General features: G+C 53.9%; 1 protein-coding gene across 20 annotated transcripts in view; it reads right to left on the bottom strand.

The window, feature by feature from the left end:
* The window catches only part of Adgrl1 (adhesion G protein-coupled receptor L1), a 41857-nt gene that overhangs the window by 9630 nt on the left and 10401 nt on the right, over positions 1-21826 (bottom strand). For 3 of the 20 annotated variants that reach the window (XM_030243629.1, XM_030243624.1, XM_030243625.1), the window contains exons 2-10: positions 16757-16918; positions 13292-13505; positions 9217-9326; positions 3943-4027; positions 3434-3739; positions 2061-2861; positions 1049-1363; positions 609-712; positions 172-357 (exon numbers count right to left, since the gene is read on the bottom strand). In XM_030243629.1, the coding sequence (XP_030099489.1) occupies positions 172-357; positions 609-712; positions 1049-1363; positions 2061-2861; positions 3434-3739; positions 3943-4027; positions 9217-9326; positions 13292-13415 (2031 nt within the window). In that variant the 5' untranslated portion in view covers positions 13416-13505; positions 16757-16918. Of the gene's footprint in view, positions 1-171; positions 358-608; positions 713-1048; positions 1364-1641; positions 1666-2060; positions 2862-3429; positions 3740-3942; positions 4028-6048; positions 6067-7969; positions 8120-9216; positions 9328-13291; positions 13506-16756; positions 16919-18731; positions 18887-21826 lie in introns of those variants that run through there. The other 17 variants (XM_030243628.1, XM_006531121.4, XM_030243630.1 and 14 more) reach the window with 17 other exon arrangements.

Here is a 21826-nt window from a genome sequence, read left to right as displayed (position 1 = left end):
TTCTCCTCTAGCCTTAACAGACTACTCTTCCAGAGACCTTCCTCAGGAACCCTACCTCGTAAGGACTACTCGGGACAGTGCAGCAGCCCCTGAGGGCCCACATCCCTCACTGGTCATTGTAGGGTGGCAGCAGGTGCCGAAAAACAAGCCAGACCCTTCCCACAGGCCCACCTTATTGTAGTTCTTGCCGGCTGACTCTCGTTCAATGGGCCGTAGGGCCTGGAGCTGGGCATCCAGGATATCTAGCAGTTGTTCCATCAGCTTCACTGAGGAGGACACGTCCCCAGCATAGATAGAGCCCCGTGTGTGGCGGGCCAGCTCACTGGCAATGTTGGCCGCATTCTCTCCACTCTTGATCTGCATGAGATGGGGAGGAGGGGCCTTCAGGTCTGGTGGGTAGGGGCCTTCACTGCTGCACATTCCCTCTTCATATGCCCCGCCCTCCTGCACAGGCCATCCTCTCCTGCTGGCCTTCCCCACACAAGGTCTAGATAGAAAGAGAACCCTTGCCCTGGCTTTCAGCCCCGTGTTTCTCCAACTTTTCCCACTACTCCTGCTAACCCTGGGTTCTGGTTGGCCTGCCTGCAAGGGGCAGCAGTTACTGGTACCTTCTGGGCTACTTGGTTGACCCAGGGAGAAGTGCAGTTGCTGAGGTCAGGGCCCCGAGGATTCCAGAGCCCCAGAGCTGGGAGGCACTGGAATGAGGCAATTCCTGCAGATAGACAAAAAGGCCAAAGAGGAGATGAAGAGGAGCCAAGGAAGGAAAAGACAGAGCAGACACTTGGAAAAAGGCATGATGCCCACCCTTGGTCGGTCTCCCAGAGTCAGCACCCCTAAAGCAAGATCTGCTATGGAAGGTTTTCTTCACTAAGCCAACCTTGTCGGGAACCCCTAGAACACCTGAGTTGTTTATCTGTCCTATGTCTGTCCTGAAACTGGCTCTGCTTAGTGTGCGCTGGGAGCGAACCAAGTGCTGGGCTGCAGGCGGCACCAATGGCGCTAAGCTGTCTCCTAGCCCTTCCAGTTCAGCTGTTGCTCCGGTACTCACCTCGAGTTCCCTTGGGGCAAGGTCTCTCCACCAGCATACCCTGTTGGGTAGCTGGCCACTGGACCCGCCGGACCTCTCTGGGTTCACAGAAGAGCTCAGGGGACACATGCAGATTGGGGGCTGGAGGCCTTCGGGTACTGGGTGCTGGAGCTGTGGCTGGAGGCAGGTCAGGTCCCAGCTGGTTGATGGCACCCACTGGGTGTGTGGTGAGGGGTGCCCGGCGGAGTGGAGTGGTGGCTGCAGGCGAGGCTGTGCTGGTGAGGGGTGTGGGCCGGGCTGTGGTGGTGGTACTGAGAGGCGGGGAAGTGGCTGGGCCTGGAAGGTAGAGGAGACACAGGGCATGGTCACACCCATGCCTAAGGCACACCAATGTGCCCAAACACAGGGTCCCGTGGCACCTTGATATTTACCTTACCCACTTAAGTAGAAAATTGTTCTGCCTCCCCCACACCCCCATCGACCTTTTTGTGCTCAGAAGTCCCCTACATTCATAGACACACTCAGAAGATAGTGAGTATGTACTAGTGTGCACTGAGATGTCTCTCCCAGAGCTGGTACTGGAGATGTGTGCCAAAGCTGCTGGGTGAAATCACCTCTCATCTGTGACACAGCTGACCGGTCTGGTCCTGCCTACACCTTCTCTCAGGGGTATCACGAGGCTCTTGGCAGCTCTGGGAAGGGGATGGCAAGCTGGAGGCAAACGGGGAAGTCTCCATCCCCAGCACTCTTACACTTATGTCCCAGGCGGCACAGACCCTGCTTAAAGCCTGGAATCCTGAGGTTCAATTCTGAAGTAAAACCATGCCTCAGTCACTTAGTCAACAGTACCGTGACCCCACCAAGCCTTGAAGACAGTAGACACATGCAGTATGAACTCGAAGAAGGGAGGATGTTTGCCACAACCTGTGATTTTCTTTACCTCCTAATCCCCCAGAGGTTACAGCAGGCCCCACATCCTGGTACTGGAGTAATGCATGCAAACAGGCCTACATCCCTTAAAGCCGATCCTCACCAGCACTGGGATCTGGGGGTCCAAACTCCAGGCTATAGCGCACAACAAAGTAGTTGTTCCATACATAGAGCTGGTTGTCCCGGGGGTTGTAGTCAACAGAAGATACGAACTGGTAGGGGTTGGGGAAGGCCAGACTGACGGGCTCCTCACGGTTCGCATTGGTGTTGAAGGCATAGTCCACGCGGTTGCCTGCGGCCTCGCTATCATCGTCCACATAGACAGAACGCAGCACATAGAGGACGCCGCACACCATGAAGGCATTGGAGGCCGAGCGCTTGTCATAGCCTGTTTCCCAAGTGCCCTCAAAACGCAACGTGTAGGGGTTGAGCTGGCTTACCACCAAGCGCCCATTGTTGCCCTCAGTTGCATAGATGACCCACAGTCCGTTCTCATCTACTGCCAGGTCAATGTCGGTTTTACCTCCCCAGCGGTAAGGTGAGGTATCGTGGTAGTTGGCTGTGTTTATGACAGTTTCCCCGCTCTTGATGCGGGTCCGCAGGTCATATTTGACAATGTTGCGAGTGCGCTCCTTGTTGTAGAAGACTGCGCCATCGTAGACCACAAAGCCAGTGCCATCTACACGGTTGGGCAGTCTGTACGTGGTGGTGTGGCGTGCGGCTACATAGTCCTCCCATGAGGCATATTCAGTCAATGTGTCCGTGCGGTAGGGGATCCAGGGCATAACGTAGATACGGTCACCTGCCTGCAGCGGGTCCTTGCACCATGCACCAGACTGATGCTCTGACTCATGTGTAGAGGTGGGCTCCAGCACCTTCTGCAGGGTCCCTGGGCACACGAAGACTGGGCCGGGTGGGTGGGTGGGTAGGCAGGGAGGAGGTGGGGAGGAGCAGAGGCAAGGAGAGAGGGGAGAGAGAGGCAAGTTGGTCACATGGTGGGGGAGGAAACCACGCTGTCCCCTCCTGCTGCTGCAGTCATGGTTGCTTGGTCGGGCTGGTGATGGGAAGGGGGTTTGTGGGCTGGAACTCCCGCCCTGCCCAGCTGCCCCTCTCCCTGGAGCTGTGAACCCTGGAGACCATCAAGAGCAGGGTTAGTGTGGGAAGGTGGCGCCTCTTCCCTTCCTTGGCTGCTAGAGACCCTACAGGCTGGGGATAAAGGATTTGGCCGGAGCTCTCCCAGATTGGGTATGAGGGGGTGGGGAGTGGGGTCCTCTGCTGCGATGCCACCTAGCCTCAAGGTTTAGGTATCAGCACCCTGGCCTCTCTTCTCTGCCTCTATGGAAAAACTAGGGGCCGGGATCCCATCCTTCACCAACCATGCAGGGGTAGACTTTCTTTTCTCTTAAAACAAAACCAAAAACTTCACTTTCTTCCTCCTCCAAAAGCTGCAAGGTAGAGTGATGTTTCCACACCCACTCTGGCAGGGAGGCTTAGGGCTGTCTATCCTTCTCCTCGGGTCCCTGATGCTGTCTGGGCTCCTCTCAGCTGGCAGCCTCAGTAGGTAGCTGAGGAAAGGACGGAGGGAAGCAGCTCCTAGGGAGGAGTCCAGTGCTGCCCCAGCCGGCAGGGTCTCTGGTGGCTCAGGGTGGAGTGGGGGCATGGAGAACAACAGGACTCCCGGGACATTGGGGGTGAGGGAGCTGTGCAGAGGGAAGAGAGACAAGGAGGGGTGTGTGTATATCCACAAAGTCCTGGCTCCAAGGGAGACGCTCTGGAGACCACCTGGGAAGAAAAGGTTAGTGCTGGCGAGGAGAGAGGGGGTGAGCAGAGAATTCACTCCAAGGCCCAGGCCCGACTGAGAGTCCCTTCCAGGGGCAGTCCCAGGTCCAGCTCGGAGGGGGCAAGGGAGGGAACCAGGTGCTAGGATAAAGCCCCAGACCACCCCAGCCAACCCCCCACCTCCCCTGCCCCGGACCCCGATTTACCTGTGACCATCCCCGGCTCGGGAGGAGGGACCGAGGCAGCGCTGATGTCAGAAAGGTGGGGGGCCCCGCCCCACCCCCCCATTCCCTGAAAAGAGGAAAACCTCGACTGCATCTCGTTGGCACCACTGGCCTGCCCACCCTTGCCCTCGGCCCAGCACCACCTGTCCCTAGCCTACCCTACTGATCCAGCAGGTCAGTGTGGCCAACCCCTTCCCTCAGGAGGGCTGGAACCTCCCACAGGCAGGCCAGGGCTGTAGGGTGTGTGTGTGTGTGGGGGGGTCTATGGTGAATTCTCTGCTCCTGCTTGGTTCATCACCAAAGCAGTTAGCCCCAGGGGCACAGGGAGGGCTGAGATGACTTGGTACCAGCATGGTGGGCAGCCTCAGTTTGTGAGGGACCCCTGGGTAGGAGCCAGGTTTAGTGCCTAGTTACTCAGCAGGCTAGCATGGTTGGGGAATGTGTAAGCTGGGTCTCTCCCTTCACAGCACTGGGGCAGCTTGGCACCAGGTCACTAGGCGCAAGGCAGCCAGTAACACAGCCCTGGCGTTCCTGTCAGCTTTATCTGTACCCTCTGACCAGACTACCTGGCCCCCACCCTTTTTTTTTCCTGTTCCCCAGGTCTTTCCTCTGTCCCACAGAAACCCTTGCCAGGGTGTGTGTTCATGAAGAGGGCCTGAGCTAGTCAGAGGGTACCAGTGGAGAAAAACACAGTTAGAGGTCATTCCAAGGAAGGGGGGAAGATGAGGAAGGGTCTGCCAGGGGCCTTGGGCAGCAAGGACCCCTCCTCAGCACCCAGCTCCCACACACCTCTTCCCTCCCTCAGCCCAACCGGAGAGGAGATCCAGTGGCGTAGTTCCAAGCCTGCAAGAAGAGTGGCTAGTGCAGGGCCGACTCGACTCAGGAGAGCAAGGGAGGGACGGTGCCCAGGCCTCTGAGATGGGCAAGGTGGGAAGGAAAGGGAGGGGAGCAGCTCAGAGGGACCCCGCCCACCTCCCCGGTAGGGGAGCCTCCACAGACCACCTTAATTTCAAGGCTAGAGGGACCCTGAAGGGCCATCTCACTGTTGATGGCTTCCTGCCCTACTACTAGCAGGCCACCCTCCACTCCCTGGCGTAATGGATAGCCTCATCCACCGCCGCCATGGGGCTCTCTGCAAGAAATTATGGGGCCTGTGGAAGTCCCCAGAGCAAGTCTGTGACCCCCCACCGCCCCTCCCTGGTCCTCTCAGCCCGGAAGAAACCCTGACTGCAGCTTTGCAAGTGTGCAGAGACAGAACCCACTCCCGCCCTCTCCAGGAAGCCCGCCCCAACCCCCATCCCAGGGTTTTGGTAGGCTGCCCCCTCCCAGGGGACTGGGATAGCTGACAACCCTCCCCAGTACTAGACCCGACTGGTCAGGAGGGTAGTTGGAGGAGACTGGCTCTCTGTGCTCCACAACAGCTCTGGGCCTTGGAAACGCCAAACCAGAAGAACTTAAGCCACCAGGAGCCAGAGAGAGAGGAGAAATCTGGTCCCTCAAAGGAAAAAGGTCCCCTCCATCCCACCACCCTCTACCAGAAACAGTTTGCAAGAGGTATAAGGGGAGAGGAGAGAGAAGAGAGAGAGAGGTGGGGAGAGGAAGAGGAAGGAAAAGAAGAGACAGAGTGAAGAAGAGAGACCTCTACCGGTGCCTGTGGAGGCTGGGGAGTCCCTCCCTCCCCACCCGCCTGGAAGCTTACACATTTCTCCTAAGGGAGGCAAAAGAAATGAGAGATGAGGTCAGGTACCCTGCAGGGACCAGGGACCAGAGAGGTACAGAGGGGGTGAGAGGAGAGAGAGAGAGAGAAAGAGAGACGGGTGTAGGAGTGGGGTGAGAATCTTGCCCAGGCTCAGAGAGGAGCTTCCGTGAGTATCTGGAGGGTGGAGAAGCCCGTGGCCATGACCTTGGCCTTGGTGGTGCTGCAGCACCAGGGCCAGCCCAGCTGTGCCGGGAGGACACCCGGGGCAGGGAAATCACTGGACCAAGTAGGGTGGGGGAGAAGAAGGGGGGGAGGGGTGGGCCACATGAGTATGGTACGGGTGGAACAAAGTGTGAGTTAGGGGTTAGCATTGGTAACAGTGCGTTTACCTTTCTGCTCCACTTCTACTTTAAGCATCGGAAGAGAGAGAGAAAACAAATTGAAAAAAAATGTGCAAGAAAAAAAAAAGAGAAAAAAAGATTAAATTGCTTTCGTTTCTTTTCTGGCCACACGCCCCCTCTTCCTGTCTTTCCTCCTGCTTTCCCAACCCCTTCCGTAGCATCATTTCAGCCCCCACCCCCAAGTCCCTTCTTTTGGGGTAGGATGGGGTGAGAGGGTGCTGAGGAGAAAGTGAGAAGGGTCAGGGGGACACACAGGAGGGAAGAGACAAAGAGACTGGGTATGGTACAGACAGGCAGGTAGACAGAGCCCTCAGGCAGGAAGGGCCCCAGGTATAAAGAGGAGCCCCAAACAGGAGCTGAACTCTGGCTAGGGGGGCACACACCAGGCAGTAGAGAACCACAGGGCTCCTCTTCACCCTGTGTGCTAAATTACCCTGTTAGAACTAGGGGAGGAGAGAAGGGTGTCTCCGGGGCCTAGGTGCCCCACTCAGCCAAGAGCATAGGCTGAGCCCCTTCCCCTTCGAGTAGGCCCCACCTGAATCCAGCTATGTTCCCCTAAACCCTCCAGACCCCTGAAACGCACAAAGAAAGGCTAGTAGAGCCAGACACAGAACAACAGAGGCAGGCAGGCAGGTGCCCCGGCCTCAGACAGAGCCAGGGTAGGGGAGACAAGAGGCACAGAATTGGAGGGGACATAGACTGGGCTGGACAGCACGTGGCAGACAGGCTCCTACACTCTCGGGGGTGGGGGTTGGGGGCTGGAGGGGTGTCTCAAGGTTCAGCTGTTCTGCCCAGTCCACCAAAGGCCCAGAAGCCCTAGCTGCACCCTACCCTGCCCACCGCCCTTGATGACGCACAGGTGGCACCTGGGGAGGAAGGGAGAGTTAGGCTGTGCTCAGCTGCAAAGCAAATCCAGTGTTAGTTCAATGTCTGGGGTTCCCACACTCCAGTGATCCACCTCCCCCAGCTGTGGGACCCCTGCCCCCCACCCCTGCCCCACCTTCACCAGCACTGGGGTCACCCCAGCCTCTGAAGCCCAAGGTCCTGGGGCTGAGCAGTTGGATTCCCCTCTGGGCACCGGCTTGGGTTCTGCAGGGACTGTCTGGCTCCCCAGCGCCTCGCCCAGGGCCTAGCACTCAGGATATGCTCAGGGAAAGTCATGGAGGTGTGTGCCTGTCAGCTCCCTGGCTTTGGCTATTCCTGGACCCCAACCCCAATGACCTGGGGCGGGGGTACAGGAGCTAACTCAACTGCCTGCCCAGGAGCACTTGTGGTCAGCCCTATCCACGACACCCGCTCTGTCTGTGCACTGTCTTCGAAGGCTCATTTGTATTTTCCTCAGTCTAAACCTGCCACCTCTGCCCTGTGTCACCTTTAACCCCACAGCCCGTCTTCCTGGGTTGTGCTCCTTAGACAAATGGTGTGGTGGTGGTGGTGTTGGCTTTAAGTCTCTAAACTCCACTCAGTACCCATGGCCTCTTCTTTTATTCTTGTACCTTGGTTTGGACTCTGGACTGGACCAGGGACCTTTCCAGTCTTGGGACTGCCTGTCTGGAGAGCTGGGTTCACTAAATGTTGCTATTCTTATTTTGATTACCATGGCAATAACAGTAACTAGTTAGAAGTGAAGTGTAGTCACAGTGACGGCCAGTGCTCATGAGGATGCAGGGACAGTGCAGGCCCTCGAAGTCAGGCCTACTGGCACCCTGATTACAGCTAGGGAAACTGAGGTTCAAAGGAGTGAGGCCACGCAGCTGCCATTCCCTCAAAACCTATGGTGGCCTGGGTGGACCACAAAGCAGCCTGGGCCCCATGCTGTCTATTACCTCAAGTACTCTGGGCACACTTTGACCCCCTCCCCCATCATAGAAGAGTAAGAGGCTCAGGTGGTGGGAAAGAGTGTCCGTACCATCACTGAGCACATCTTGAACCAGGTTCGGGACTGGGCGCTGGGGGGGAAAGTCGCAGCCTCTGCCTTCGGGGCTTTGCTCCTGGGAGCAGACTCTGGCCGCAGGGCCAAGCGCTTGTCACTCCCGATCTCCAGGACTCACGCCTCCGTCTGCAGCACCCGAAGAAATTTTAAGTCATTTGCTGCAGGTCTCAGAGCCAGACAAGTCAGGAGCCGCAGTCAAACCTCGCACCACCTACCCGACCCCCTGTCCTAGACTCCCTGCTTTGTCCCACCTCCCTCCCTGCTGCCCCAGCTGCAGGTGGGCAGTGTCCCCAGTGCTGTGGGGAGGCTTCGGGGAGCGGATGGGCATCCCCCTCAGGCGGTGGAGGAAGGCCTCAGGCACTGAAAGGAAAGGGCGAAGACTAAAAGAAGAAAGTTACACGAGCAGTAAGTGAGCCTGGTCACCCATCATCCTGGCTTCACCTGCAAGGAGAAATCAAAGGTTGGAGGGGTTGGGGTGGGAGAGCTGGGTGGGAGGGGAGAGGAGGGAGAGAGATGAGGTCTCCTGCTCCCCTGCCCTCACTGGGACACCCTGATGGTCTTGTCCCCCCTCTTTTGCCTAGAGGGCCTCCCTACCTCCAGGCTGGCTGTGTGAAGCCAGGTGAGAGGACAGAAGGGGTGGTGGGTGGAGGCGGGAGGACAGTGGGCAGGGCTACTGGGGCGCTGAGGACGCATGAGCTCTGTCTGCTTCCCTTGGTCAGATGCAGGATAGTTAGGCGCTGGCTCCCAAAGATCATCTTAGGGGGCAGCACTTCCTTTGTGGACAGGAAGTGTTCTCAGGGTAATACGTAAGGAGCGACGAGTGGAGGAGACGGTGAAGGTGAGGGCCATTCGGGTGTGAACACTATCAGGAGGGAGGCAGAGCCGGTGGAAGGCTGGGCGATGCTAGCGGGTTGTAGGAGTGTGGCTCTGAAGGACTTTAGCAAGTAAAGGGCACGTGAGGAAGCAGGGGTAGTGGGCAGGTGACTAGCACTGAAGATGCCCCTACAGGAAGGGGGACAGGGTCTGTACAGTGGGATAGCAGCCACCAAATATGGACAAGTGGTTTGTGAAAAGAATGTGTCCGAGTGGGAGCAAGCCTGCTGCCCTGTGCCCAGCCCTATGGATGTGTGCGCATGTGCGCACAGGTGTACTGGATCAAGGTTCTCCGTCCCTGCTCCACTGGGGGAAGGGCCCAAAACAGCATGAGGAACAAGATGACTCACTGTAAGGGACACAGTCGTACTGCACCTCCAGGTATTTGTAGGTTCCAGGACAGGGGTCAGGAAAGGCGTCAGAGCCGGCCACCACCACACACTGGGTTCGGTTATTACACCTACAGACGGAGAAGGAAAAAGGAGCTGAGAATGGTGGACTCAGGAGGCTCAAGGGTCAGAGAGCAAACGCAGTCCAAAGGGAAGGTGCTATGGAGTGCAGAGACTGGAGTGCTCTTTTGCTTCCTGCCTGCCTTCTGTCCCACAAGTCTCTGCAGCCACGAGGCAGGTTCTCCCTAGACCAGTACACCTCTGGCAGGCTTCTTTAACTTGAGTGTGAAGCCCCCGTGCCAGTTAGTAAAAGTACACATACTACCACATGTGATGGGTATTTTTGCAAACTACAGCATCCACAGAAGACTTAGTGCCTGTTGTGACACCTTGGCCCTTCTCATGGTCACTGTCACACTCTTGGACAGTGTCTGAGAGGGTCTGCAGCCAGCACAGCCAGAAAAGTCATGAATCTCTACAGGGATTCACCAACCGCAGTCCCTGCTGGCTCCTCCATGGATAAGGATGCCTTATTTTACAACTCGAAGATACCATCACAGACGCTTGTCCACATTTGGTGGCTGCTCACCACACAGACCCTATCCCCTCCTGCAGGGGCGCCTCAAGTCCAGTCACTGCCAACTCCCTGCATCTTCACGTTAGTCGTTACCACCATCAGTGCCCAGCTAAGGTTCACCCTCGTTTTTAGCTAGACTGGGTTTAGAACTGCCTATGACATTAGTCAGGCGTGCTTCTAGGCATGTCTGCGAGGGTCTTGCCAGAGAGAAGACTCACCCCAAATGTGGACAACTTGAGGGCCTGGACTGATGCAACAAAAGGGGGAAAGGAGAAAGGCAGAATGGTCACACATCCCCATGCATCCTGGAAGCCATGATAATCCAGCACTTGGGAGGCAAAGGCAGGTGGAGTTTGAGGCCAGCCAGGTCTACAGAGAGTTGCAAGGATACACAGAGAAACCCTGTCTTGAAATCCAAAAAAATGAAAAACCAAAACAAAAAAGTAACCTGAATCTGCCTCTAGTTCTTCCCGGCACCAGGAAGGACAGAAGAGGAAATCGGGGGGAGGCTAGGGAGGAAATGGAGAACTAGGCATGGCGAAGTCTGGTGTTATCCACCCACCCAAATCCTTTCTTTAAAGCTCAGCCATGGCCTCATAGAACACAGCAATCCCAGTCTTCAGCAGTGCGCTCTACAGAATTTATAACAAGTGTATGAACAAATCCTCAACACACATGTTCACAGCTGTACTGCCTACTTCCACCAACAGGGGGAGACAACACAAAAGTCTGTCCATGGAGGAATGCTGAGCAAAATGTAGCCTGTTAGAGATCTTGGTGGCATCAGTGGTGTAGTGCCTTGTAAAATGTAGCCTGCCCACATGACAGAATGGGCTAGGAAATGGGCTATGGTGCTGACGCATACCAAGGATAAATTTCAACAGTGATTGTGAGGAAAACCTGCATGGGGCAGGATGGGGTGTGTGTGTATGTATGTATGTATTTATGTATGTATGTATGATGTATATAGAGCCAACGCAAATACCCGGACAGAGAACACAGAGCTGAGGCAGCAGGAGACTGGGAAGCAGCTGATAAAAGCTATGTGGTTTCTTTTTGAAGCCATGGAATGCTCTGGAGCTAAGCTGAGCTGGTCAATGCACAAAATGTCGCCAAAAGCATTCAAATTTAGAGTTTTTAATTTCAACGGTAAGTGTAGCCCAATGGCAGATGCTCATCAGATGTGTACAAGGCCGGGCCCCGAGTCACCCCCCAGCTCTGTACCTGAGACTCCCCTGAAGCTGGAGTGAACTACCATGGAGAGTGGGTGTGCATCTGTCATTAAGTGGTGGGACTCAGTCCGGCGGCATCTGTCCAGGCAGCGTAGCCATGACCCTGACAGACACAAAGCTGGGGCACGCAGAGGAGAAGCAAGCTCCCGAGGCCCCATCATGCTCCCTGGTCCCTGTAACTCACCGCTCAGCCTCCAGTGTGGAGGAGGACACAGACATGACTCTGCTCTAGCTGTGCAGATATTGTGGAAATATCTTCCAGGTGCTCAAGGGAGGGGGGAGGGCCTAAGTCCTGGTTGGAGGCTGGATGAGGTACCAGGAGAACGGGGCAAAGGTGGTGAGGCAGCCCCAGCCTTGCACACTTTGAACCAGCCGGTCTTCCCAATGTCCTGTGACGATCTTGGTGTCTTCCTCTCCTCTGCCAACTATGCTGCTTCCAGCCTTCCTCCTGTTCCTACCGTGCAGGCCTTGAACTCTCACCTCTGAAGCATCAAGTGAGCAACTGCTGTGTACCTGGCCATAGCCACAGCAGTAAAGGACAAAAGTCTGTTGTCCCCATATGGCCAGTAACTTAAGAGTTAGGGAGGACATAAGATGAAATAGCAAGCAAAGGCTAACTATCTGATGGCAATATGGATGGAAGGCAGGCAGGGCCCTGAAGGGGTCAGGAATAGGGTAGGTCCTGAAGCCTCGGCGTGTACAGAAGTGTCCAGTTAGGCAGACAGCCACAAGGAAGCAGAGAATAGCCACTTGGAACATACTCATGTTTCTAAAAAATAAAAAATTAAAGGGGGGCCATCGAGATGGCTCAATGGGTAAGAGCACTGACTGACTGCTCTTCCAAAGATCCTGAGTTCAAATCCCAGCAACCACATGGTGGCTCACAACCACCCATAATGAGATCTGACACCCTCTTCTGGTGCATCTGAAGACAGCTACAGTGTACTTATTCATTTATAATAATAAATAATTGGGCTAGAGCAAGGAGGGACTGAGCGAGCAGGGTTGACCAGAGCGAGCAGAGGTCCTACATTCAATTTTCAACAACCACATGAAGGCTCACAACCATATCTGTAAGCTACGGTATACTCATATACATAAGATAAATAAAAATCTTTTTAAAAAATCTTTAAAAAGAAAGAGAGAACAAAACCCCAAACACAGCAGTTGGCTCTGTCACTTCCCAGCTAACAGGCCAGGTTCCTGTGGCCCACAGATCCCCTTGAAGGATGTGACAGACCAGAAAAGGAGGCTGGGGGCCTTCGGGCTACAGGGCTGCAAATTCTGACGCATGTTCAAGTACTGAGAACTGACCCAGCAAGCACTGCACAATCTTGCGTAGGGGGCACTGAGTGAGCTCACAGGGAAGGAGGGTCATCGGTCAGGGCAGGTCACAGATGCACTCAGCCTCAAGAAGGCTTGGGCTTTTGTAGAGGAAGGGTGGGGACAGAGAGTTCCAAGCAGAGGTATAGGGTTGGACTCAAGTGTCCACTGTGCTCACTGGCGGCCCAGGGAGAATGGCCTATCATAGATAAGATGGTGGCAAAGAGAGCAGGTGGAGGCCCTGTCCCGGGCATAGGTGCTTGTGGATAAACTAGGTGGGCCCAACTATTCCAGTAGGTTGTGCATCTTCACATGTGGTCCGCCCCAGCCTGAGACACTTCCTCAGCCACACTAACACAAGCTGCACATCTGCACACAGGTGCTCAGACATGACACCACAACCACACTGTATAGTCACTGCCCCTCACCAAGCTCAGGACAATTCTGCACAGCAAAGCGCCCCGCCCCGCCCCGCCCCGCCCCGCCCTGCCCCGCCCCGGTACTGTAAGCTTTGTAGGTCTTTCTTTGGAGAGCCTTCTCCCTTTGCATCCATGATACCTTTGCTTTGGTTCTGTGAGCTCCTACCTGAACCCAACATGGGCAAGCATCTATGGCACTGGTTACAACCTGTGGGTCACAACCCCTTTGGAGGGGTTGATATCCTGCACCTGAGATAGTTACATAACAATTCGAAACAATAGCATAGTTATAATTATGAAGAAGAAAAAAAATAAATTTATGGTTGGCGGCCACCCCAAAATGAGGAACTATATTAAAACTATATTAAAGGGCTGGAGAGCTGGGGGTGAGTGACTTAGGGGACAATGTCAGTGTGACGTGCTCCAGCTTCTGCACCTGTGCTCAGGGAACTCCTGTGGGACATGAGGTCAGGGAGCAGGCTCACCTCTGTGACATGATTTTGAAGGCGTCAGGCAAGTAGCACTGCACATTCTCCATCTGGAAAGGGTCGGCATCGCAGATCTTGTCATCTGTGCGCCCGTAGTTTGCATTCTCCACCATGATGACATCACTCCCCGGGCACCGCAGCTCGATGGGGTAGCCCTCACATGCTAGCTCCCGGCGCATCAACCCAAATGGGAGCCCAGCCCGGCTCAGGCCTGCAGAACAGTTGTAGACAGTGTCATAGTCACCAGGAAATAACCCACTGACTGGCTCAGTCGTGTTGGGATACTAGTTATATGAATCTTGGGCCTCTAAGGCTGTAAAATGGCATTGTTTTAACCCCTGTGGAAGAAGGGGGTAATTTGGCCCAGAGAGAGCTGAGTAAACATCATCTTGGAGGTTATGGGTCAGTCACAACTGTGTGTCCTCAAATTCTTTCAAAACAAGAATTGTTTTCATTTATTTTGTATGTATGTATAAGGGTACACACGTGGTGGTCAGAGGGCAACTTGTACCTTTTATCAATGGTTCTGGGGGTTGAATTCAGGTCAGGCTACTCTCGGTAAACACCTCAATCCACCTGAGCCATCTCACTACCTGTCCCCCCAAAATCTTATGCTGAACTGTAGAACTAAGCCCCTGTACCTCAGAAAATGACTATACTTGGAGACAGTGTCTTTTGGGTTTTTTCCCCTCTCAACTACTAAACTGAGTGAGGCAGGGTCTCATGTGGCCTAGGCTAGGACTCAAACTTGCAATATAGCCTTAAACCGACTTTACTGCCTCCACTTCCCAAGCTAGGACTATAGGCATATGTTATCACATGCAACGCCTGTGCACACCCACAATTTCTCTCTCAGAGATAGGGTCTATGCTGACCTTGAACTCACTAAGAAGCTTCAGCTGGCCACAAGCCTACAGTAATCTTCCTTCCTGCCTCAGCCTCACACCATGGGACAAGTTTGCACCACTACGTCTGGCTTGGAGATATTTAACAACAGAAACTAATTTAAGATGAGGCTCTCAGAGAGGGCCCCAGTCCAGTCTGACAAGGGTCCTTACAGAAAGGGAACATGTGGGGCATATCTCACTGTAACTGTTGCAATACCAAGGCTTCACATATCTCAGTCTCACTGACATGCTTAGATTGGCCTTGGAACTGTGATCCTCCTACTTCAGCCTCCTGACTGGCAAGGACATCAGGTCTGCGAGGCCACTCTCGACTCAATGAAGGACTCTCATGCACCCCGGGAAGACTGTGTGCAGACATGGAGGGAGGAGTGCCTCCTGCATGCAGCGACCTCAGCAGGAGCGGCTGGGAGGATGCCAGGATGGTAGTTCTCCTGAGCAGTGGGGTGGGCTGGTGGGTCGCAGGCTGTGGCAGTTTAGCAGACAAGTCTCTTCAGGGCATGAGAGGACTTAGGGTGGAGTCCTCTGGAGGAGTGGCTGCATGCAGGTTATCACATAAGTCTAAGGATGTGGCATCAGTTAAACCGGGCCCGCAGGACACGCTGTCCCAGCAGAACTGTGCAGGACTTTACTATTCTGTTTCACTAGACTCCGGAGTCTGTCTTCCCACTGCAAAAAACTGTCCCTGAGTACAGTGGCTTCTGTGGCTGCTGCTGGCCCTCTGAGCAAATTACAGCTTGTCACCTGTCACAGTGAGTGGTCCTAGGGACCTCCCTGCACCACCATACACCATACAAGGAACAGAAGGCACCCAGGCAAGCCTTCTGCCATTGTCTGCCTGCCTGCCTGCTTTGCTTATTATTTATTGTTCTGGGGCTAGGGTCTTGCTGTGTGGCCCACCTGGCTTGAAACTCTCCCAATTCTCAGATAGCAAGCATGTGCCACCACACCCAACCTTTTGTATGCTTAAGTTCAGAAAGCCACTACTAGTAGCTTTCCCAGGCCTTGTTTTCCCAAACTGTAAAATGGGTACCCACAGGTCAAGATCATACAGTTAAATGTCTAGACCAAAGGGAATTTTTCTGTTTTGGTTGTTTGAAACAGGCTCACATATAGCCAGATAGCCTCAAAGTCTATGTAGTCAAGGCTAGCCCTGAATTCCTGATCTTTCCCCTCACACACAAATGCTAGCATTACAGGAGGGTGACATGCTGCTTCTCATCAGAGAGCTTCACATGAGGGGGTCCCTCTGTGACAATCAGAGCTACACAGCACAGCTCTAAGTCCCAACTCTGCTGCTCCCTGGTCTTGCTGGTGGCTCCAAGTAAACTAATAGGTCCTGGGTCCTGGGTCCTGGGTCCTGGGTCCCTGATCCCAGGTTCTCCTCCTCCTCCTCCTCCTCCTCCTCCTCCTCCTCCTCCTCCCAGAGGTTAATCTACTGTTAAAGGGCAGACAAGATGCTCATTGTTTTGGTTTGGTTTGTTATGGGTATTTCTCAAGATCCATAGTTGCCCTGGCAAGCACCTTGGTCACTTTACACCCAGCCACAAGGGGTACAGGAGGGTGGAAGCTACAGATGTGTGTGTGTGTGTGTGTGTGTGTGTATGTGTGTGTGTATGTGTAACAGCTGGGGCAAGCCAAGTGCTATGAAAGGTGTCTGTACTGGGGCAGCCGGGCCAAGCCGCCCTCTTTAGACACAGGGTCCACTAAATGTTGACAGTCCCCAGGGTTAGAGCAGAGGACCCTTGGGTTTTGGGGATGAGCAGAGCCCCAGTTGAGAGAAAGTTTCCCATGCGTGCTTGCCGTGCCATCTGCTTCCTCTAATTTTAGCTTCCCTAGTCAGGGAGGGAGGCCGGGGGTGGAAGGCTGGCTCACATGGGGCTGGGGGTGGAGACAGCCCCTTCTGGCCTGGCAGGGGCTGCTCCCGGAACCTGGGTACTGGGGAGACTGGGTCAGTGACCAGCAGGATCCTGCCAAGGCTTCAGAACAAGGCTGACAGTGTCCCTTCATCCCTGTGACTTTCCAGAGGACAGGACTGGACGTATGGGGAGGGGGACCTTCTCTGGAGAGGGCAAGGATAACAGACCCCCATCTTAGCTTCTGTTGCTCTGCACCCAGCTGGTACCCGACTTGCGATGGTAACTAAGTAATCGACAGTGGGCAGCGTGCTCAGGGCACTAATTGTGGCGTGTGCAGGATCCCAGGCCAGAGCTGGGTAATTACTTGTTTTTAAATAAACGTCAGCAGGCATGCTTTAATTAAGCCTTGGTCCCAGTGAGACTCAGAGATGTGATGAATGAGGGGAGGGAAAGACAGAGAAATGGGTGGCCCCCCAGAAGGCATGTCTTGGTCCTCAGGGTCCCCAAGCAAGACAGCACATGGTACCCTGGCCTGCTGGGTGGTCAACATCCCCCAGTGGTGCCTGCTAAGAGTGGCATCACCAGGTTCCCTCTGGCCTGGTCCAACTTCATCTGGGGTGGAGGCTGCAACCCATAAAGAATTCATATTACCCACCCTCCCATCTGGGTTTGGAGACCCAGCCCTTCCCAACACCTACCTTGGGTGGCAGAGGTGACAAGGACAGTCGTCACACAGAGACTCCAGAGTGCTGCAGCCAAGCGGGCCATGGCGAAGGCCAGGGTTGGGCACAGGGATCTCAGCGGACTGTGGGGGGGGCCTCGCCCCGCATCACCAGGGTACCACGGCCTGGCCCACCAGCCTGAAGGAGGACAGGGGAATGATACTGGGCAGGAGCTGACCTCAGCAAGCACAGAGGGCATCCATCTTCTGTTAGTGGTGAGGCCCCTCCTGGGCCCTCTGCACCCTGGGGGTGCACACTGCCCTGTCCCAGGTCACTGTCACCAGCTCGGGGGGGGGGGCAGCTTGATAGGTCAGCATGGCTGCCAAGCACCCACCCACAGCAGAGCTGCTCCAACCTCATCCCTAACTCAGTCCTCTGCACCACCACACATCTTCATCCCTCCAGGAGGGCAAGGGGTGTCTAACCTGATTTCAGCTTCAGCTTTGGGCAGGAATCCAGCCCCGCCCCTAGACTCTGCTTCCTGTCTCTCTGCTCTGGCAGCTAATTAGAATCCAGCTGGCTGGCGCCACAGATAGGGGACCAGGGACACCCAAGTCCCCTCTTTCCTATCTAAGGGACTCTCGGGGTGAGTTGGAGACAGGCAGTCGGGGTGGGAGGAGAAGGAATAGGGACCAAGGGTGTACTGATGGCCTCCTTGGTCACAAGCTCCTCCCAGGCCATCACTTGTGACTTGCAGTTTCTCCCCCCCTCCCCTCTGCTCCTGTGACATCCAAACCCCAGTCTTCAGGGCTACCTCAGCCTAGGGCCATCAACCTCACCTGCCAACCGCCTAGAAGAACTCACTCTAGGAAGGGTCTCCAGAGGAAGCACCACGGGGTCTCCACCTGTCCCCCAGCCTGCCCCTTCCACTCCATGCCTATAAGTTCCAAGTCTCTTCTTTCCAGTGTGGGATCCCTCAGCTCAGCTCTGCTGTTCCTCTTCCCAAAGTTTTTGAGAAACCACCTACCACAATTCACTTAGGTCCCTTCCCCATTCTGCTCTGCCTCGGCCTGCCTTGGGGCCTTCGCATGTGTCTTTTCCTCTGTGCAGTTACAACTCACAGTTATCCACAGGGCTGGCCATCATTCTGCTCATAAGAAACTGTTTATCTGGGTAGGAAACTGCCATCCAGGGACCTAGATATCTAGTTCATGACCACCACACCCAACTTCTAGAGCAATCCCTACATACTGAGAAATCGTATTTGTTGACTGAATCTCAGACCTCCTGCCATCTCCCTCATAAGTTCCATGCCAAGTCTACCTCTGTGTATAGCCCCCACTCTGCCCCTCACCTTCCAGAGCTAAGGGACATGGTACATCTCAAAGCTCAACTTCCCTCTACTCCTAAGACAGCAAGTGCCCTGTTGTGTCAACCCTACCTCTCCTTTCCTCCCTTCTTGCTCACAAAAATTTCTAGCCCCCCTCCCCTGCCCCTTACTGGGATAGTCCCCTGTGACGCCCAGAGCCTATGCTCAGAAATCGGCAGTTCACCAACACCATCAGCTCAGCTTAAATTTAACTCCTGCTCCAGCCACCCCTGACCTTCCTTCCCACGGAGGCAGGTCCATCAGTAGAACCCATCCAGGGTTGACTGTCCTCTGTCCTTTCAGCACCAGAACCAGCTCTCGTCTTATCCGCCAGCCCCCCTGACCATCTAGCCACCTCCCTCCCATTTACTCTGGGATAGACCCCTCGGACGCTCTCCACCCCTCTCCTTCCCAGCCCATCCGGGTAGGCTTCACCTGTCCTTCCTAGAGCTTTCTTTCCAACTGTGAGAGCCTCAGAGGCAGAAGGAAATGGCTCACAACAGTTACAGGAGGCTCTGTGAGCCCCTGCCCCATGTGAGTCCAGGTCCCCAAAGTCAAGTCACCTTGAAACAATCTAGGGCCAAGTCTATCCTCTGCCACCCCTCCCCCCTCAGGGAGGTAAAATTATTATTATACTCTTACGAGAACAACAATCTTCAAATGCGCGCAGTGGGCTTATCAGACCCTCATCAGGCAGGGACACCACAGCGACAGTGATGGGTAGACGGACAACAGCACGGGACAAAGTCTTCCCCCAAGTCTACATTCTCGATGCAGAGTCCCATCCAGTTCATGACCTAAGGCCCCAGGGACAGCAGAGGTTGCGAAGGTGCAAGTATACTCTCTAGCAGGACCAGACCCCAAGAACCCCTCCTATCCACCAGTGGCAGCCACCTTCCAGGTCCAGATCTCAGAAGCCCTGACCCTTTTCTGTTCTGAGTGAGTCAGGGGTCTGTCCTCATTGTGTTAACACTCTAGGCTTCCTGCAGGCCGAGGGATGTTGTGTTTTTAACACTACAACATAAGATTTAGAGAGATGACTTTATGGTCAAAACCGCTTGTCCTTGCTGAGGACCCTGGTGCAGTTCCCAGAACCCACATGGTAGCTCATAACTACTTGTAACTCCAATTCCAATGCTCTTTTCTAGACTCCCGAGGTCACCAAGCACAGAGGTGGAGTACATACATAATAACATACTCATATACGTTATATATAAATCATGACATAATTTAGATCATCTAAACTATGTGTTTTCTTCTAGAGTGCAGATGAAACCTAGGGCCTCCCGTGTTTCTAAGAATTTATTCTACTTGTGAGCTGCACCCCCAGTCTCCGAACCACTTAAGCATACAGTAAGTGGTATTAACTACAGGGTCATTTTGACTGCTTGGTTTTTGAGTAACCCAAACTGGCCTTTAAATTCTCAGCAGCTCTCCTGTCTTGGTCTCCTGCAAGTTGGGATTACAAGTGCATGCTACGCCTAGCTTCATTTAATTACCTGTTACCTTGCAACAGGGCTTTACCATGCTGCCCAGGCTTTTGTGACCTCCTGGGCTGCAGTGACACTCCTACCTCCTCAGCCTCTCCTCTGGCTGGGACCCCAGATACCAGCGCGCCAAGACTCCCCAGGGGCTGTTGGTTCTGCAGTCCCAGGGACTCTGTGAAGCCCACTCAAGGCAAGCGTCCTCCCAAGGCACTTCACCCAGCCCTTCAGTTTAGCTTTCTTAGGGTTGGAATTGTGTACATTGGCACCAGGCCTGCCTGGTTCTTTCTCCCTTGACTTGCTGAGGACAGGACCCCAGGCTCTGGGGGCTAGAAGCCAGCTTCTTGAGCCATGGGTTGTAGCCTCACCACCAACTTCTCATAACTGACCAAAAAGTAATTCAAATCAAACACATGGAGAACAGAGGCATTTCTGCCAGGGCTTGCCTGAACTGCACTGTAGGGAGAACTGTGGCTTCTTTTCCTTTCTTCCTCTTCTAGCAGGGGCGTGATTTGATTGGCCAGCTGCAGATAGGTTCTGTGAGCACGTGACATTTGGAATTCTGGGGGATGGGGGGGAGGTATATAAATTCTCCAGAGGGTATATAAATGCCAGGATCCCAAGATTCATTTGGTGTGTTGTTGGTTGGTTGCCATTTGTTAAGTAGCAAAGAAGAAACAAGGAGGAATTAGATATCCAGACAGCAAAGATCAAACTTGCCCCAAGGAACTTGATGGCCCTAATCAGCAGGAAGTAGTCTTAATGATGAGGTCACCCCTTTCTGCCCCACCCCCACCCCTTTTTCAGTCCTATCTAGGGTTAGGAGGTTGAAAGGGTGGAAGAAGAAGGTGAAGGAAGAAGAAAAGAGCCCCCACTAAGTAGCCAACACTGGCTACAGTATACTCTCTGACTCCACTGGAGTCTTGATTTTAAGTCCAAGACATTCGCAGCATGTGCCCTGGTCTCCACCGGCTTAGCCTATGGAGTGCAACCGTGTTTCGCAGACTATGCCACCATAGGTGTGCTCTGCACTCTTGGCTTTTTCCAAAGTTTTCTGCGTTTATAAAAACATGGTGGTTTAATTATGGGAAAACAAGAGCTTGTAATATTTTCCTACCATCATTCCTGAGCATGCAAGTTTATCAAATTAGTATGTCTTTGGATTGTATTATGATTTTTAAATTTGTTTAGAGGGAGCTGGGAAGATGGCTTTGTATACTACTGCTGGGTGTGGTGGCAAACACCTTTTGCTCCCAGTACTTATGAGGCAGAGGCAGGTGGATCTCTGGGAGTTCAAAGCCAGAACATAGTGTACAGAGTGTACATACTACTGGTGGACATAGTAAAGACTAGGACAGTCAGAGTTGCATACTGAGACCTTGTCTCTAAAAAGCAAACAAATAAACAAACAAACAAAAAAACCCTGAAAGATATCAATCCATCCATGTGCATATGTGTGTGTGTGGGGGGGGGGTGTGAGCGTGCACGCGAATGTTTAGACCTTTTGTGTACAGATGCCCACAGAGGATGTTGGATCCCCTCAACAATTACTCTTCTATACACTGATGCTGTGTCAGGAATCCGTGCAGTCCCAGGAAGGGTTAAAGCTTCCAGGATGGGGTATGCAGAGTCCTGCAAACGCTACACTACTTCACAGACAGGCTCAAGCACAGACTCTGCTATCTGGGACCCTGGGCAGCAGAAACGTATTTTCTCCTTGCTCTAAGAGATAGGTCTGAGCTGAAGAGGCCTGCAAGCTGGCCTTCTGTCAAGGGCTCCCTGGCCAGCATGCAGACCGTCTTCTCACCTGTCCTCACTCAGCCTCCCTGGTGTGTAGGAGATATATCCCTGCGCCTCTTATGTTCTTATAAGGACACCAGCAGTGCCCCTAGCTGGGACCCATGATAGGGTCTCACTTAACCTTAGTTGCCCCACCCACTAAAAGCTCTCCAAACCTCTCCAGTGAGGTGTATGTGGGGGACTGCAGAACTGACTGTCAGTCCAACTAGTTAGGAGGAAGAGACAAGGGAGTCTTGAATTGAAGGCCACTCAGCTACAGAGTGAGTTCAAGGCCAGCCTGGATAACTTAAGACATTATTTTAAAATAAAATTTAAGCTAAGTGCATACACCTTTAAACGCAGGATGACAAAGCAGGGCAGGCAGAGCTCTGTGAGCTTGAGGCTAGTCAGTCAGCACGGCAAGTCCCAGGCCAGGGTTACATATTTAATATACATTTCAATTTTAACTATGTA

The sequence above is a fragment of the Mus musculus genome, chromosome 8 (assembly GCF_000001635.26).
Source record: "Mus musculus strain C57BL/6J chromosome 8, GRCm38.p6 C57BL/6J".
NCBI lineage: Eukaryota > Metazoa > Chordata > Mammalia > Rodentia > Muridae > Mus > Mus musculus.
This window is presented reverse-complemented; position numbering and strand designations above follow the sequence as displayed.